Source organism: Canis aureus, chromosome 1, assembly GCF_053574225.1.
Source record: "Canis aureus isolate CA01 chromosome 1, VMU_Caureus_v.1.0, whole genome shotgun sequence".
Taxonomy (NCBI): domain Eukaryota; kingdom Metazoa; phylum Chordata; class Mammalia; order Carnivora; family Canidae; genus Canis; species Canis aureus.
In genome coordinates this window covers 76,465,492-76,480,453 of record NC_135611.1, presented here as the reverse complement: position 1 = coordinate 76,480,453, position 14,962 = coordinate 76,465,492, and the positions used below count along the sequence as shown (strand labels likewise).

The window sequence follows — 14,962 nt, the reverse complement described above, 5'->3', positions numbered from 1 at the left end:
CCGCGCCCCGCGCCCTGCCCCCTGCGCCCCGCGCCCTGCGCCCAGCGCTCGGCCCTCGGTGCCCGGGAAGGCGGGGCGGGCGGCCGGGCCCCGGAAGGCGGCGGGAAGGAGCGCGACTGCGGGCCATGGCGGCGCCCGACGTGCTGCTGGTGATGGGCGTGAGCGGCTCGGGGAAGTAGGTCGGGGGCGCGCGGCGGAGGCGGGGGCTGTCACCGCTCGGCGCCCGCGGGGCCCACGGGTCCTGGGCACCCCCGGCTTGGCCTTTGCAGCCGAGGCGGCTGAGGCCCGGGGCACGCTCCCTCTCCCCACCCTCCGACCTGCCCGGCCAGAGCCCTTTGTGCAGAAGCACCTGCTGGGGCGCCGCCCGCGGTGACCCCGGCGGTCACAGGGCCCGGGTTTGGGAGCCTGTTGTCAGAACGAGGCGGAGGGCGGAGGGTGGAGGGTGCAGGGGTGCAGGGGTGCAGGGGTGCGAGGCCCGAAGCCCAGGGGCAACCCCGGTCCCGGCCTCCGCAGGCCTCCGCAGACCTCGGGCGGGCCGGGCCGGGCCGGGCCGAGCGGCCGCTCCCTCCCGCGAGGTGCTGGACTTCCGTCTTGAGACTTTAGAAAGAAAAGGAATTTCACCTTGGCGTCTGTTTTCTCTGCTGTGATCAGCGTTTTTCAGCTTTAACTGGAAGGAGTCAGTGTTAATAACAGGGAGTCACAAAACCCTCTAAGGGTGTGCAAGGAGGAACACGGCCTGGCCGGCCGGGGGGCTGGGAGCTAGACTTTGGCTTCTTGATTAGACCAAAATCAAACTGTGCCCTTTACGGGAAAAGGCAGCTGCTGCCGCATTCTGCCACAGGCAGCAAAAGACACACCGGAATCCGGTGAAATAGCATAACTTCAAAGGCCTACAGTATCCTTCTAGAATCTTCTGAGCCAGGACCCGCTTGTGTGGTCAAATGTATAATTAAAGACTCTTTCTTGCTCCAGGTTAGGAAAGTATAGGTTTTCAAAGTTATTGAGGCATTTTTAGCCTTATCTCTTGGGGAATTATTTTGGAGAGTCTTGAAATAAAACAAGGAGCCTGAGAATCCTTAGCTGTTGTATGATTTGAAGAAGTTGAAGAATGTAAGATTGCTTCTATGTTGGGATGTAGTGGATGTTAAGCACCCAAGGCCTTGTTCTGATGCTGCTGCCTGGGTGTGTGAGCTTGGGCAATTCACGTGCCCCCCTCTGCCTTGGGGGGGGGGGGGGAGTCTGAACCATATGATTTATATGCTTCCAATATTCATGCATTCAGTAATTATAGAGCCCAATCCCGACTCTGTCACTGATATATAGTGAAGAGTACAGGTAAAATTCCTACCCTCAAAGAGTTTACATTCTAGGGATGCCTGCGTGGCTCAGTGGTTGAGTATCTGTCTGCCTTTGGCTCACCGGGTGTAATCCTGGTTACCGGATCAGTTCCCACATCTGGCTCCCTGAGGGGAGCCTGCCTCTCCTTCTGTCTCTGCCTCTTTCTCTGTGTCTCTCATGAATAAGTGAATAAAATCCTTAATAATAAAATTACATTCTAGTATGGGAGACAGGAAGTGAATAAATACATGTATATAGTGTGCTAGGCTGTGGTAGGTGCTCCAGGGGAAAATAAAGGAGAGAAACTAGGACAAAGAACAGCAGGCAGGATGGCGAGGGAAGGCTCTTCTGAGGCAGTGGTATTTGAGCAAGACCCATAAAAAGTGAGGAACTAAGCCTGATGGCTAGCTAGGGAAAGGACAGTATAGGCAGAGGGAATCTAGCAAGTGCAAAGGCCCAGGGGCTTTGTTGTATAGTGGACTACCAAGGAAGCCATTGCAGCTGAGTGATGGGAGATGAGGTCAGAGAAACAAGGTGAAGAGAAGTGGTCATATGCAGGGGATGTTCTGAAGGCAGAACCAGAAAGGTGTGTTGGACTGGATGTGGGGTAGGAGAGAGGGAGAAAGGTGTCAAGGATGACTTAAGGATTTTTGGCTTTGGTAACCAGAAGGGAGTTACTATTGATTGATGGAGAAGCAGGAAGCAGAGCAGGTTTGGAGAAAAAAATAGCATGAGCTCAATGTGGGATGTGGTGAATTGTCTGTCAGTCATCCAAGCGGGTTTGTCAAGTGGTGGATGGGATACCCAAGTCCGGAGTTCAGGAGGGGAACTTCAGATACAAATGTAGGAATCCTTGGTTCAGATATAACTTAAAGACGTAAAATGTTAGATCGTCGCAGGAGTAAAGATAAAGAAGCTGGCCAAGGACTGAGCCCTGAGCCTTCTGATGGTTAAAGTTTAGTGTCAACTGTCGCTGAGGGATAAATGAGTAATAAAATGAGAATGATTATATTGATCAGTGGATGTAGCAACATTCAGTTCTTCGGGGACTTTTGTGAACCCTTGTTAGGGCCTGGCAGGACTTTAAATCATTCTCCGTAACATTTGCAAGGAAAGAAATGACTCCAGAGAACAAGTCTCAAACCAGAAAGATTGTAGTTAAACAAGTAACAATGTCAACCAATAATTTGACTTATTTACTATGTTTACTGCCTCCCCCTCCCATACCTGAATTCAAGGGGATCTTTTTCCTTTTCGTTTACTGACCTGTCTAGAACAATGCCTGGCATGTAGTAGATGCCCAGTAAATATTTGCTGACTTAATGGATGAATGAACAAATGACTGAACAGAGCTATTTGAGTAGTTGACAATGTTTGTTTTCTTTATATTTTAACAGCCTTCGTGAAGCCACTCTCAGCTTCCAACCTTTTGAATATCTTTCGTATCTAATCTATGCCCCAACTACCACTACTGTCCTACAGTCTTTTTCAGTCTCCTTGATCCTGCTTTAGACCAATACGCTTAGAGACATTTGGGCCCCAGACTGGTGTGTGATGCTTGCTCCAACCAGTCTCCTCTGAGCGAGCACTGTGCCTTATTTCTGCTGCAGGTCCCTTCCCATGTCCATGTCGAGTCCTGTTTTCTCTGGTTTAGGTTTGAATAGAGCAGGAGATAGTGGCTTTTTCTTTTCCTTCTTTCTTCTCCCCACCAGTCTACACCCAAATCTAACTGGCACTTTTTTATTTTTATTTTTAATTATTTATTCATGAGAGACATAGAAAGAGAGAGAGAGGCAGAGATATAGGCAGTGGGAGAAGCAGGCTCTTCACAGGAAGCCTGATGCGGGACTCAATCCCAGGACCCCAGGATCATGCCCTGAGCTGAAGGCAGATACTCAACCACTGAGCCACCCAGGCGTCCCTAGCACTTCTTTTAAATTGCGATTGGTGGCTGACATCTTCATCCCTGGCTGATCTTAGACTTCAGTGTAATTTCTGGTATGCACAGCTCCGGCTTCACAGGCCATGGGGCTCATCACCAGTTGGCTGCAATATGTCACCCGACGCAAGCTTCAGCACAGTGAACCTAATGGGAGAAGTTCCAATCCTCTTCGGTCCTTTGGTTACATCAGGGAGCAGGTCTCAGCTGGTGTGCTTTAACACCCACCCCCATACCTCTTCACAAAAAAGAGACAGCACCCCAGAATCCAGCTAGACTATAAGCAGGGTCTTATTTTCGTTATTTTCTGTCCTAGGGACTAGCAGGTGCTCAGTAAGTACTGGCTGAGTGAAACGAGCAGTGAGTGGATACATGTAGTTCAGTTCCCTGTTCTGCAGGTGAGAAAACAGGTTTAGAGGAACAGGTGACTTGCACACAAGCATGTGGGCAGGTAGTGGCCAAAAGACCGTGACCAGTGGTGAGGGGCTGAGACCCCAAGCCCTTCTCATCGAGAGTGCTGCCTGGAAGGGCAGCAACAGATCCTTGTCACACGCATTGCACAAAGAGCATTTACCTCCCAGGCTGACTTCTCATTCTGATTTTTATTTTATTCTTTAAGAGGGTGTCTCTGTTAAACCCCAAACACGGTGTTAATGCTTTTATGAGCTCCTTAAACCTTGTGCTGGGAGGTTAAATGCCCAGTCAGACCCCTCCTTCCAGTACCCTCAGTAAAACCTTATCTCTATTCAGTATTTTTTTTCTCAAAATATAATTATCTCTAAAACAGGGACCAAAGAACTTAAGGAGTTTAAGGAGATCTTACATATTGCTTTTTGGAAGAGAAAATTAGTGGTAACTCAGTAATTATTTAAATTCCTGAAGAACACAAATGTCATGCTCTGGATTCCAGGGCTGAGAGCATTACTGTCACTGCTTCAATATCAAAAAAGTATGGGGTCTCAACACGGCAAGGTGGCTGTCTGTCTCCCAAGGCACCCCACATGGTGGGAGGCACGCAGGGCTTGGGCAGGGCAGTCACTCGAACCTTTGTGTCCTCTCTGCAGATCGACCGTGGGCGCCCTGCTGGCATCCGAGGTAATGTGTTGTGCTGCTTCCCAAAGGCGAGGCCCATTATGCTCTTTGCTTCTCTCCCTTCAGCACCCTTCTTCTGGCCCATAGTGGTTTGTAAAACTCACCACAGATGTGGCTTCTGAAACCCAGTGGAGGCATGTTGGTCTTCTTGTGATCACCAAGAGTGATGAATGAAAGGAGCAGCAGCCCAGGGAACAGGGACAGTGAGGTGGCATCACAGCCCCTGTTCCTGCGTCTGGGGGGAGGAGGGGGAGGGGAGACAGGGATGGTGGGTGGTCCTCAGGCTGCCCGTTCCCACACCTGCCCGGTAGTATCAGTCATGGTGGTTGTCACATGGGCCACACTGCCTGCCACGTACACCCTCTCACTTTGCTCTTAAAGCTAGGATGGAAATTCTATGATGCGGACGACTATCACCCAGAGGAAAATCGAACGAAGATGGGAAAAGGGATCCCACTGAATGACCAGGTAACATCTGGCCTCTGTTTCCAGCCGGGAGCCGCAGGTAGAGCTCTCTTGGTATAGAAGGGCTCACGCCAGAGATGATCATGCACAGGCCGGGGTCCTGCATGCATGTCAGCTTTGGTCTTGAACTTGTCCTGAACAGAGTGAGGAGGGGTCCCACCTCGCCCCTCCTTGGGCAGGGCCCACCTGGATGATGCATCCTTGCAGGTTTTAACCTATGGGATGTAATTCCCAAGAGGGCAGAGGCCCTCCTGTGCGGACACATGCCTTCTCCCCTCCTCAGGCCTTTCAGCCACCGGCGCAGACTCGTATCCACCCCAAAGCCAGAAAGATCATTACAAGTTCAAATCCAGCCTTTTGGAAGTTTCCCATCCATCTCAATCAAGGTCAAGACCAAATACCCAAACGCCTCCAAATGCCCCACTCCAGTATCTTCGGTGCTGTGCCCACCCTCCTTCCTCCACCAGAGCCCCTGGGCCCCTTTCAATCGTTCCTACTGCCTTGCTCCTCCCCACAGGGCCTTTGCATCTACTTTCCCACTATCTGGAATACACTTCTGTCCCCTCTTCTGTTAACCCCACTCCTATATACTCACAGCTCAGCTCCCATGCCACTTCTTCAGGGAAGCCCTCCTGGACCTACTGAATGAAGTAAAATCTCCTGCAATAAGCCCTCCTAGCACCAGGGGCCCGTGTAGCCCTGGTCCTGGTTGCAACTTGGCATTTGAGAACTTAATTCATATTTATCTCTGCAACTAGATTTTCCTTCTGAAAGTGCAAGGACTGGGGCCTGTTAACTGTCCTATACCCCCAGGGCAGGCCACACAGCGAAGGTCAGAAGATACTTGTGACTCAGTTGTGAGTGAACGCGTGATGGAGAGAAGGAAGGAAATGAGGAGTACTGTCACGAGGCCATTTCCTAAGGGCCCCTCCCAGAGCAGAGGTACAAACTGGCCTGGCTGGTGTAACTAGCTGTGGCCCAGGAGACACAAAGGTATCATCCACACCGTGGCTGAGAGCAGGGGACGTGTCCAAAGGGCAGGAACAGAGCGGAGCTGGCCAGAGCCCAAAACTGCCACTACGCTGCCACTAGCTCACTCTGTCCCCTTTGTCCTGCCTCAAGGCATTAGAGCCCCCACCATTACTGGGTCTAACTCTAGGGACTCTGAGTGTACACTTCTGGGAGTGCGGCCTGTGTTGGCAAAGATTCAGACTTTGGACCATCAAAATTAAGTTTGTGGCATTTGATTTTAGAAGACTGGTAGAGGGAACCATAAAAGAGATACAGAATAATAACTGAGGCATAATAATGTTATACCAGAGATAAAGACTTGGTGCAGATAACCTGGCTCCTGTGTGGCCTTTGGCACATGACTTAGTCTCTCTGTGCCTCATTTTCCTCCTGTGAAGTACGGATGGTAACAGGACCCATTTCAGTGGGTTCTTGGATTAAATGAGATTCTACTAAAAAAAAATATGCACAGTGAAGTACCCAAAGCATTTAGTAAATATCACTTATGCTTGTCACTAATGAATCCATCCGTACTTTATGGGTATTTCTACCGAGTGTGTGAAATGTGACTGTGCCAGTGTTATTTTTCTCCTTGGTGAATGCAAATAAAAGTTAAGTTAAAGAACGAAGTAAAGCAACCCAAATGCCATTTGAACACCCTTCATCTTGTTCACAAGCGAGGCTTGTTAAGTGGGCAGGATGGATGGTGGGGGGACAGGGAGGTAGAGTTCAGAAGAGGAATTTTTTGTATGGAAGGAAAGGTTATTGGTCACTGGAAGAAACATTATGAGTCACTAAATACCTTCAGGAGAAACTGCACCTTTTAGCCAGACTTTAGACTTGCTCTTTCAGGGAGAGAAAGCTGGGATGGCAGAGGCATCACGTTCTTGAGGAGAGCTCAGCCGAGAGTGAAGGTGTGGGCTTCAGCCAGGCTGGCACCCAGGGCCCCTGCGGGTCACCTTAGTGACCCCGTGAGGAGGACCAAGGGGAAAGTCAAGGCAGAGGTACAGGTTCCTTGGGGAGGCTCGGGCAGGGCTGGGGTTTGAAGAGAAAGAACCTGCGTTGAATATTCCAAGGGCTCTGTAAGGCTATTTAAATGTACATGAATATACAATAAATGTAAGCTCCAGTTCTCAGGTCACGCCGCCACATTTCAAGCGTGGCTGGTGGCCACCATCCAGATGGCACTGAGGCATGACAGAAAGCTCTAGTGGACGGCCCTGGCCTAGAGAAATGTGCCCCCCAGGCTGTGATACGATGTTAGTGTGATGATGATAATGATCAAGCATCTGCGAGCTCCCACCCCCCGACCCAGGTCCGTGTGTCCGGACGCCCACGGTGACATGTAAGCAGACTGCAAAGTCTGTTCAATGAGGGTTTTTTGAGAAAAATTTTCCTGATTATAAATTTAATACTTGCTCTGTTTATAGAAAATTTGGAAAGTACTGGAAAACATCTTTACAGAATATGTCACCCTTGGTTTTATCTTTCAAAAACCCCTACAAATTTTGGAGGGTTTTTTTCCTATCTTTTTTGGGGTATATATTCTTTTTACATGCTTTCTTTCTTCTGTGGTCTCACGTTTATTTTCACACCAGGTAAAAACCAGTCCCTGCCCCTGCTCTTCCCCTCCTCCTCCTTCCTTCTGCTCTGTCCGCCTCCCACAGCAGTGCTGGACATACTTGGCCTCTGAGTTGTTCCTCTGAGTTTAGCTCCCCTTCTCCCTCTAATCACCATCCCCTCCCAGGAGACACCACAGGTCTCTAGAGGTTTCCATCATATCACTCACAGGCCCAGGAATCTTTCTCTGTCCTCTTGATGCTCTAACTCCTGCATGAACGCCTGCATGCACAGAACTGGCGCTGGGGGCACACCACCCACAATGAGATGACATTGAATGTCAGACCCAGCAGGCAGAGATGGGTCTGAATGAGCAGAAATGCTCATTTCAGTTATGTTGTTTCCTCTTCTCTTCCCCTAAGACTCTTTGTGTGTTTGACTTCCATAATTTATCCTACCATCCATAGTAACTACTCAGAATGAGTGAATCTGCTCTAATATCTCCTTCTTGTTTCAATTTCTGCTTCTGTGAAGAGATCTCAGTCACTCCCTTTTTGTCACAAATGTGAACACAAAATTTGGAGCTCATGCCCCAAGTCCTCCCTAAAATCCTTATGGCAAAGTCCAACCTCTTTAACAGGTCACTCAGGTCCTTGACCACCTGGTCCACAAGGTTTCTCCTGACCTTCCTTACCCCCACACCTCCTGTTCAGCAGTGCTAAGCAGCATCTGCTTCATTCATTTACTCAAGAGTCTCCGCACACCATCTTTAATACTCCTACTCTTAGATTATGCCCTTCCCTCTATTTAGAAATGTACAACAAAAAGTGCTGTCAGGACGCCTGGACAGCTCAGTGGTTGAGCATCTGCCTTTGGCTCAGGGTGTGATCCCGGGGTCCTGGGATGGAGTCCCTCATCAGGCTCCCTGCAGAGCGCCTACCTCTCTCTCTGCCTGTGTCTCTGCCTGTCTTTCATGAATAAATAAAATCTTTAAAAAAAAAAAAAAAAAAGTGCTGCCAACCAAAACTTATGGGATGCAGTTGAAACATTACTTAGAAGGAAATGTATGCCCTATGAATGCATTTCTGGAAAAACAGTAAGAATGGAAAGTAATGAGCTAAGTGTTCAAGGAGGAAAAACAATAAACAAAAAGAATAAGAAAAAAATAGAAGTGAATGCTGAAATTAACAAAATATAGAACAAAGGAACAAAAGCTAATCCCATTGTTAGTGATGAGCAATGCTGACTCAAAAAATAAAAAGACAAATCTCTAATAAGACTGACCAAGAGTGGGGGAGAAAAGCACAATTAAGACTAGGGATGAGGGGCAGCCTGGGTGGCTCAGCGGTTTAGCGCCGCCTGCAGCCCAGGGTGTGATCCTGGAGACCCGGGATCAAGTCCCACATCGGGCTCCCTACATGGAGCCTGCTTCTCCCTCTGCCTGTGTCTCTGCCTCTCTCTCTCTCTCTCTCTCATGAATAAATAAATTTTTTAAAAATCTCAAAAAAAAAAAAAAAAAAAGACTAGGGATGAAAAGAGGGCTGTGAATAAACCGTTAGTAAATTTAAAGACTTAAATTGGACAACTTAGAAAAATATAAATTACTGTGGGAAAATGGGCTTGGATGGCAGTGACCTGGTGCTGGGGACGAGTCTGCTTCTCCCCCCACAAATGAAAATAAGACCTTGCTGATGCTGCATCTGGCTTAAGAATCAGAAGATCTTAAGTCCAGAGATCTAACTGTATGTGTCATCCCTTCCTGCTACCTTAGATACCAAAACTGAATCAAGAATAGAAAACCTGAACATAACACGATGTTCATTAAAAAAACTGAAGAAAAATAAATAAAATTAATAAAATTAAAAATTAAAAAACTGAATCTGTAATCAGAGATCTCTCCTCAAAACAGCCCCAGGCCCAGATGGTTTTTCAGATGAATTTTGGTCAGCTTGGACCTCTGTAACAGAATACTACAGACTGGGGGCTTAAACAGGAGACTTTCAGTTCTCACAGTTCTAGCGTCTGGAAGCCCAAGATCAAGATGCCAATATTGTCAGGTTCTTGGTGAGGGTCCTCTCCCTGGCTCACAGGTGTGGGAAAGAGGAGCGGTTACAGCACAGGAGAGAGAGCACAAATTAGCTCCCTGGTCTCTTCAAAGGGCGCTAATCCCATCATAATGCTGCTGTGCTTAACTGCCCAGAGACTTGACCCTGCAGCAGCCTTGTACATGGCCTACTTCTCAAAATCACTAAGATTTCTCACTGATGAACATGATTAACAGTATTTCTACACAAATAAACAGTATCTGGGAAAGTCACTTTTGTGTCTGCTTTAATTTCAGGACAGGATTCCATGGCTCTGCAACTTACATGACATTTTACTAAGGTAAGAGAGCATCAGGCCTTGATAGCCAACAGGTAAAGAAAACTAAAGGAGAGGCATGGGGATCCCTGGGTGGCTCAGTGAGTGGTTTAGCGCCTGCCTTCGGCCCAGGATCCTAGAGTCCCAGGAATGAGTCCCACATCAGGCTCCCTGTATGGAGCCTGCTTTTCCCTCTGCCTATGTCTCTGCCTCTCTCTCTATGTCTATCATGAAAAAAATAAAATTAAAAAAAAAAAATACACTCCTGAAGTCACAACTGGCTGGTGACTAAGGATCCCAGAAATGGAGTGGACTTCTGTTAAGTAACCAACAATGATTTAAATCAGCCAGAACCCACCTGTAATTTAGTTGGGTTCTGGAGATGAACCTTCTAGATAGCTTCACAGTTATCATCTAGAAATCTTGGTCAGCTGGCTTCCATAAGCCCATTTCTTCATTTGAAAATGGGGATAAATATAGTTCTTACTCACAGATTATTGTGAGAATTAGTGAGATGAAGTATGGGAGGCACTCAGAACGGTATCTAAAACACAGTAAGTGCTGGAGAGGTGGTAACTGATGCTACCACGGTTCTAGTCACATCTTGGTCACTACTTCTTCCCCCTACTTCAAGCTGTGGCAACCAGGAAAGACCTGGGGTCATTTGTAAATGAACAGATAATTGGTCACCAGAACTGCAGTCCCAAATTGTCCTGCTCTGTATTGTGCCTCTGGTCCCCTCCACCCATCTGGGGACCTGACCCCTAGGAATCCTGGTTGGGATGTGGAGAAGGATAAAGAAAAGGCGGGGAATAGCTTATAAATCTTGCTTTCTAAAATCTTGCTAGCTTTTTCTTTTTTTGTCAATGCAATTTATATAACTTTTAAATTTTAATACAGTTTCAAATTTACAGGAAGGTTGCAAGAGCAGTACAGAATTTTTACATATCCTCCACCTATTAACATTTTGCCCCATTTGCTTCATTATGAATGCAATTTATAAACATGATCACGCTTAATAAAACAATTTTATAGCAATTTATAATTAATCAATATTAGTAAAAATGATTTAAACCCAAGCTAAAAAAATACAACTTTGCTGCCAGGGTTAACAAATAAAAATCTAATCAGATATAAATTGCAGCCTTTGAATTGGAAAGTTCATTGGATTTTGCCCTATCTATAACCCACACATAATTATGGGTGACAATGTTAGGACACCCAAGGGTGACCACAGTGATGTTCATTTCAATGTGAGCTTATTTTTCAAAGGAGAATCACTCTAAATGGCCTTTGAAAAAAAAAACTGTTAATGCCAAAACAATATTTGTTTTTGAGAGAGAGAGAGAAGTGTGGGGAGGGGCAGAAGGTGAGAATCTTGCTTTCTTCTAAAATGAAGCAAGATTTTAGCAAGCAAGCAAGATTTCATTTAGCAAATGAAGCAAGATTTTTCTAAAAGCAAGCAAGCCTTCTAAAATTTCTAAATGAAATCTTGCTTTCTAAAATGAAGATATTTTTCATATTTTATAAATCTAAAACCATCTGCACCATACGCAATTAGAATATACTTCACCTTAAAAATTCAGTTTACTTTTTCACATGGCACCGACGCAGCTGGCAACCCTGTCTTTGCAGAGGTTTGGAGTTTAGGGCTTCAGGGTTTGAGAAATCCTACCCACCTGAGTCTCTAATACAAATAGGCTTGTCAGAGATCAAATACACTGACCTGTGATGGAAGCAGAAGTGAAGATCCTCAGGAGAGCAGTGATCAGACCCAGAATAACCAAGCTCTCACCCACGGCCTCTGGGAAAAGCCAGAAGGCTCAGGTACATAAGTTTGTTGCTTATGATACATTCCATCCACTAAATCTCAAGTGTATACTGGCTGTAGGTCAGAAGCAGACCCCTTCAGAACCCTCCATTCTAAAGCAAACATTCTACCAAGTTCCCAAGTCACGGTTTACCCTTCACGTCTTGAGTCCCTTCCCAGCCAAAAACGACTGCCTCTCCTGCCCACAGACAGGGGGGCACACAGCAGCTTGGTGGAACTGGGGGCTCACTTCCTTGTGCAGTGTCGGCGCACGCTGCTTTCCCTTTTTGGTGCCTTATCACTCTGCGTCTATTTCTGGCTCAGGTTTTTTTCTTAGCACATCCCTGGAAGCTTCTCATCTCTTGCTCATCTCGACCACACAGAGTCTGATACTCCCTTTTTTCCTGCTTTCTCCAATTCTCCACGGGTAACTTCACCCGACTTCCAGCATAGCGGGAAAACCCAGTTGTAAAATTCATATCACTGAACACCTGTAGAGAACCTGAGCCGATGTGTGTGTCCATGTCCACAAGTGGTGGCTGAGCCACATCCTACATTCACAGCACAGCTGACACCTACCGAGCACTTCCTGTGACCTGGCCACCTTGATAAACTTTTTCTCACAATTCTATGGACAGGTACTCTATGTAGCCCCATTTAGCAGAAAATGAACTGATGCTCAGGGAGGTAAATACCTTGCCCAAGGGATGGCTCAGTTCACTAGCAGAAGGAAGAGCTTTACCTTAAAGCCTGGACTGCCTGATACTTGTCTGCCATTTTGTAATGCCTTCCACTGGCAGAGAAGTAGGACCGGAGTCTTCGACCTAGAATTGACACCAATGATTTTCAATGTCCTTATTCTTAGTCCCACTCCCCCTTTTTTAAACAGAGATGTAGCCTCCGGACAGCATGTGGTTCTAGCCTGTTCAGGTCTGAAGAAAATGTACAGAGACATCTTAATACGAGGAAAAGATGGCACACCTCTGAAGTCTGATGGGACAGGGAAGGACAAACAGCCAGCCAAGGTGAAGCTCCTCGTGGTCCATCTGAATGGGTCGTTTGAGGTCATCTCTGGACGCTTACTCAAAAGAAAAGGACATTTCATGCCTCCTGAATTACTGCAGTCCCAGTTTGATACTCTGGAGCCCCCATCAGCTCCAGAAAATTTCATTCAAATCAGTGTGGACAAAAATCTTTCAGAGATAATTGCTACAATCGTGGACACTCTAAGATAAAAGGAGAACAGTTTCAGATTGGCAGTCTAGAACAATCAGGAAACCTCTATTCCATCCCAAACTATGTTCTGGTGTCTTTGCCAATACTGTATTCTAAATTCCTAAGGTGAACAAATCATAGTGTACTGAGATACACTTTTGGGGGTATATTTTTAGGAATTTGTACTCTGACACACTGAGAGGAAACAGCAGGGAACTCTGAAAGTAAAGCTTCAGTAGAAATTCAAATTCCTATGACCTAATCAAACGATCAGAGGGAAGCCCGTAATCGATGCTGTAAATCACCACCTTATTTAGAACATTTCTTGATCATACCTATATTTGAACAAATAAATCAAACTTGGCTATCCTTGGTATCCCCTAGAAATTGGTCCCAGGAGCAGAAACGTGTACAAAATCAACCACTCACCACCAAGTCATGTCACACCACACACTTCTAATCCTCTCCTCTCTCCTTGGATTATCTCAAGGTAAATAAATTAAAAGCACAGTGGATGAAGCATGAGACTCACTGACCAGCCGTCCCCACTCATTTTGCAGAGACCCTTGTGAGACCAGGCTGGTGTCAGCCACCTGCCTTCCTGCTGCAAAAGCCATCAGCAACAGATCCTAGGACAAAGAAGGAACACCACAGCTGTTACAGCCCAGACATGAAATGAACCTTTCACATGGGCAGCAATGTGCCAGGGGCAATGGGGCTAGGGGAGGCCATGTAGGACGTTGGGAGGCACGGGTGCATGCCAGTCTACTCAGCACAGGAGAGCAGCCAATCTAGTCAGCACAGGCTGGGTTTCAGCCCTTCCCCCAGAGGCTCCAGAAAGAAGTTTCTTTATCTCTTTATCATAACCAAAGCCACAGAATGCAGCTACTCTGCAGGGCCACCGAATAGCCCTGCCCTGAAAGTGAATTTTGGAACCAATAACCTGTTTTTCTCCAAGGGCATGCAGTCTGTCTTGAGAACCAGAAATAGAGTATCTGTCGGGGGTGCCAGGGAGTGAAAGAACCCTTCTGGGTAGACAGACCTTGCTTAAGAAAACTGAAGTTTAAGCCTCAGGTTTTCCTCTCTGCCAGGTGACTAGAGAGGCAGCTCCTGCCTGGCTTCAGTCTCTGTCAACCGTCACTGCTCAGCATCTGAGCTCTCCAGTAGGCCAGTCAACATACTCAGGCAGGCCGAAAGTCCCCCCAACATAGAGGAAGGACTCGGTGATTGTCCATTGCACTCAGTGAGTCTGGATTGAGTACTGTGATAGGCATTCTGCAGGGTCTAAGGACCTGCAGGGTAACACAAAGCTCTGGTTCTCAGCTGGCTTCCATTGGGGTGGAAAGATGGGGTATCTCATAGCCTCTGGCCCAGGCCAGAGTTCTCGGTGAAGGCAGCTACTCCCAAAAAGGAATTGATTTTCATCCTGCTGGACTGTCACGTAGGACCTGGTGAAAAAGCCTGTTTATGATTATAGGAACACAGAATCTATCATATCCCTCAATAAAAATGTTTTTTGCAGTTGTACCATACAATGAAGTTTCTGAGAATACCATAGGAGCAATTGTATTCCTTTTTTTTTTTTTTTTACCACAAATTGTTTACCATTTCAGAAGATCATGGTGTATTTTCCCATCACGAATATAACCTGCTCCATCACACTCCATCGACACCCTTACCTGCCCACAGGCACAAGCACCCAACTGCTCCACTGGGTTGCTTTAGGGTAACTGTGTCCAAATGTTACATATTGAAACTCATTAGTTTATTACAAGTTACTTTCCCTTTGTTAGAGTTAAGGTGTCCTATTCAGTATTTGCTGGGGTTTTTAGTAGCCATCAGTCTCACTGCAAGGTGGTTATGGGGGATATCAAAAAATTGCTGTTAAAAATAACCAGAGGCAGGGACTCTGCTGGGGTTGAGAATCACTGCTCCGATCTTCCCAAGACGGCCACAGAGAGGCCAAGGCATGGGCTAGTACTGCCCCCTGGTGGCCCGGGGAGCACGGCCCGCACACTTGAGCTCCCAGCCCTGGAGAATACCTCCCGCAGGCAGCCGCTCTGTCCTGTCCCTGCCCATACCCTTGCTCAGCCTCCACGACCTGGGAAGGGGCCGGGGAGACTTGTTTGCTGTGGCTCAAAACAGACGCCAGTGATTTTCCCCACCCTGCA

The 14,962-nt window shown here is 47.1% G+C and overlaps 1 protein-coding gene across 5 annotated transcripts; it reads left to right on the top strand.

Moving 5' to 3' along the window:
- The first annotated feature begins 46 nt into the window (after positions 1-46).
- Positions 47-13,304, top strand: IDNK (IDNK gluconokinase). Of its 5 annotated transcripts, none has more exons than XM_077905569.1 (6): positions 56-175; positions 3,594-3,675; positions 4,342-4,372; positions 4,755-4,837; positions 9,747-9,790; positions 12,466-13,304. In XM_077905569.1, the coding sequence occupies exons 4-6, from the start codon at positions 4,808-4,810 to the stop codon at positions 12,809-12,811; spliced, it is 420 nt and encodes a 139-aa protein (XP_077761695.1). In that variant the 5' UTR covers positions 56-175; positions 3,594-3,675; positions 4,342-4,372; positions 4,755-4,807; the 3' UTR covers positions 12,812-13,304. The 5 variants fall into 5 exon arrangements, with proteins under 5 accessions (XP_077761673.1, XP_077761681.1, XP_077761695.1 ...); XM_077905567.1 differs by having other exon boundaries at positions 4,751-4,837; XM_077905547.1 differs by lacking the exon at positions 3,594-3,675 and having other exon boundaries at positions 47-175; positions 4,751-4,837.
- Positions 13,305-14,962: the final 1,658 nt, after the last annotated feature.

Bases quoted from the DNA above. Each gene is read 5' to 3' on its own strand.
- IDNK (XM_077905547.1), top strand. From the start codon at position 126: ATGGCGGCGCCCGACGTGCTGCTGGTGATGGGCGTGAGCGGCTCGGGG. The intron at 176-4,341 runs GTAGGTCGGGGG...TCCTCTCTGCAG, and splicing joins GGCGTGAGCGGCTCGGGGAA to ATCGACCGTGGGCGCCCTGC. The intron at 4,838-9,746 runs GTAACATCTGGC...CTTTAATTTCAG, and splicing joins GGATCCCACTGAATGACCAG to GACAGGATTCCATGGCTCTG.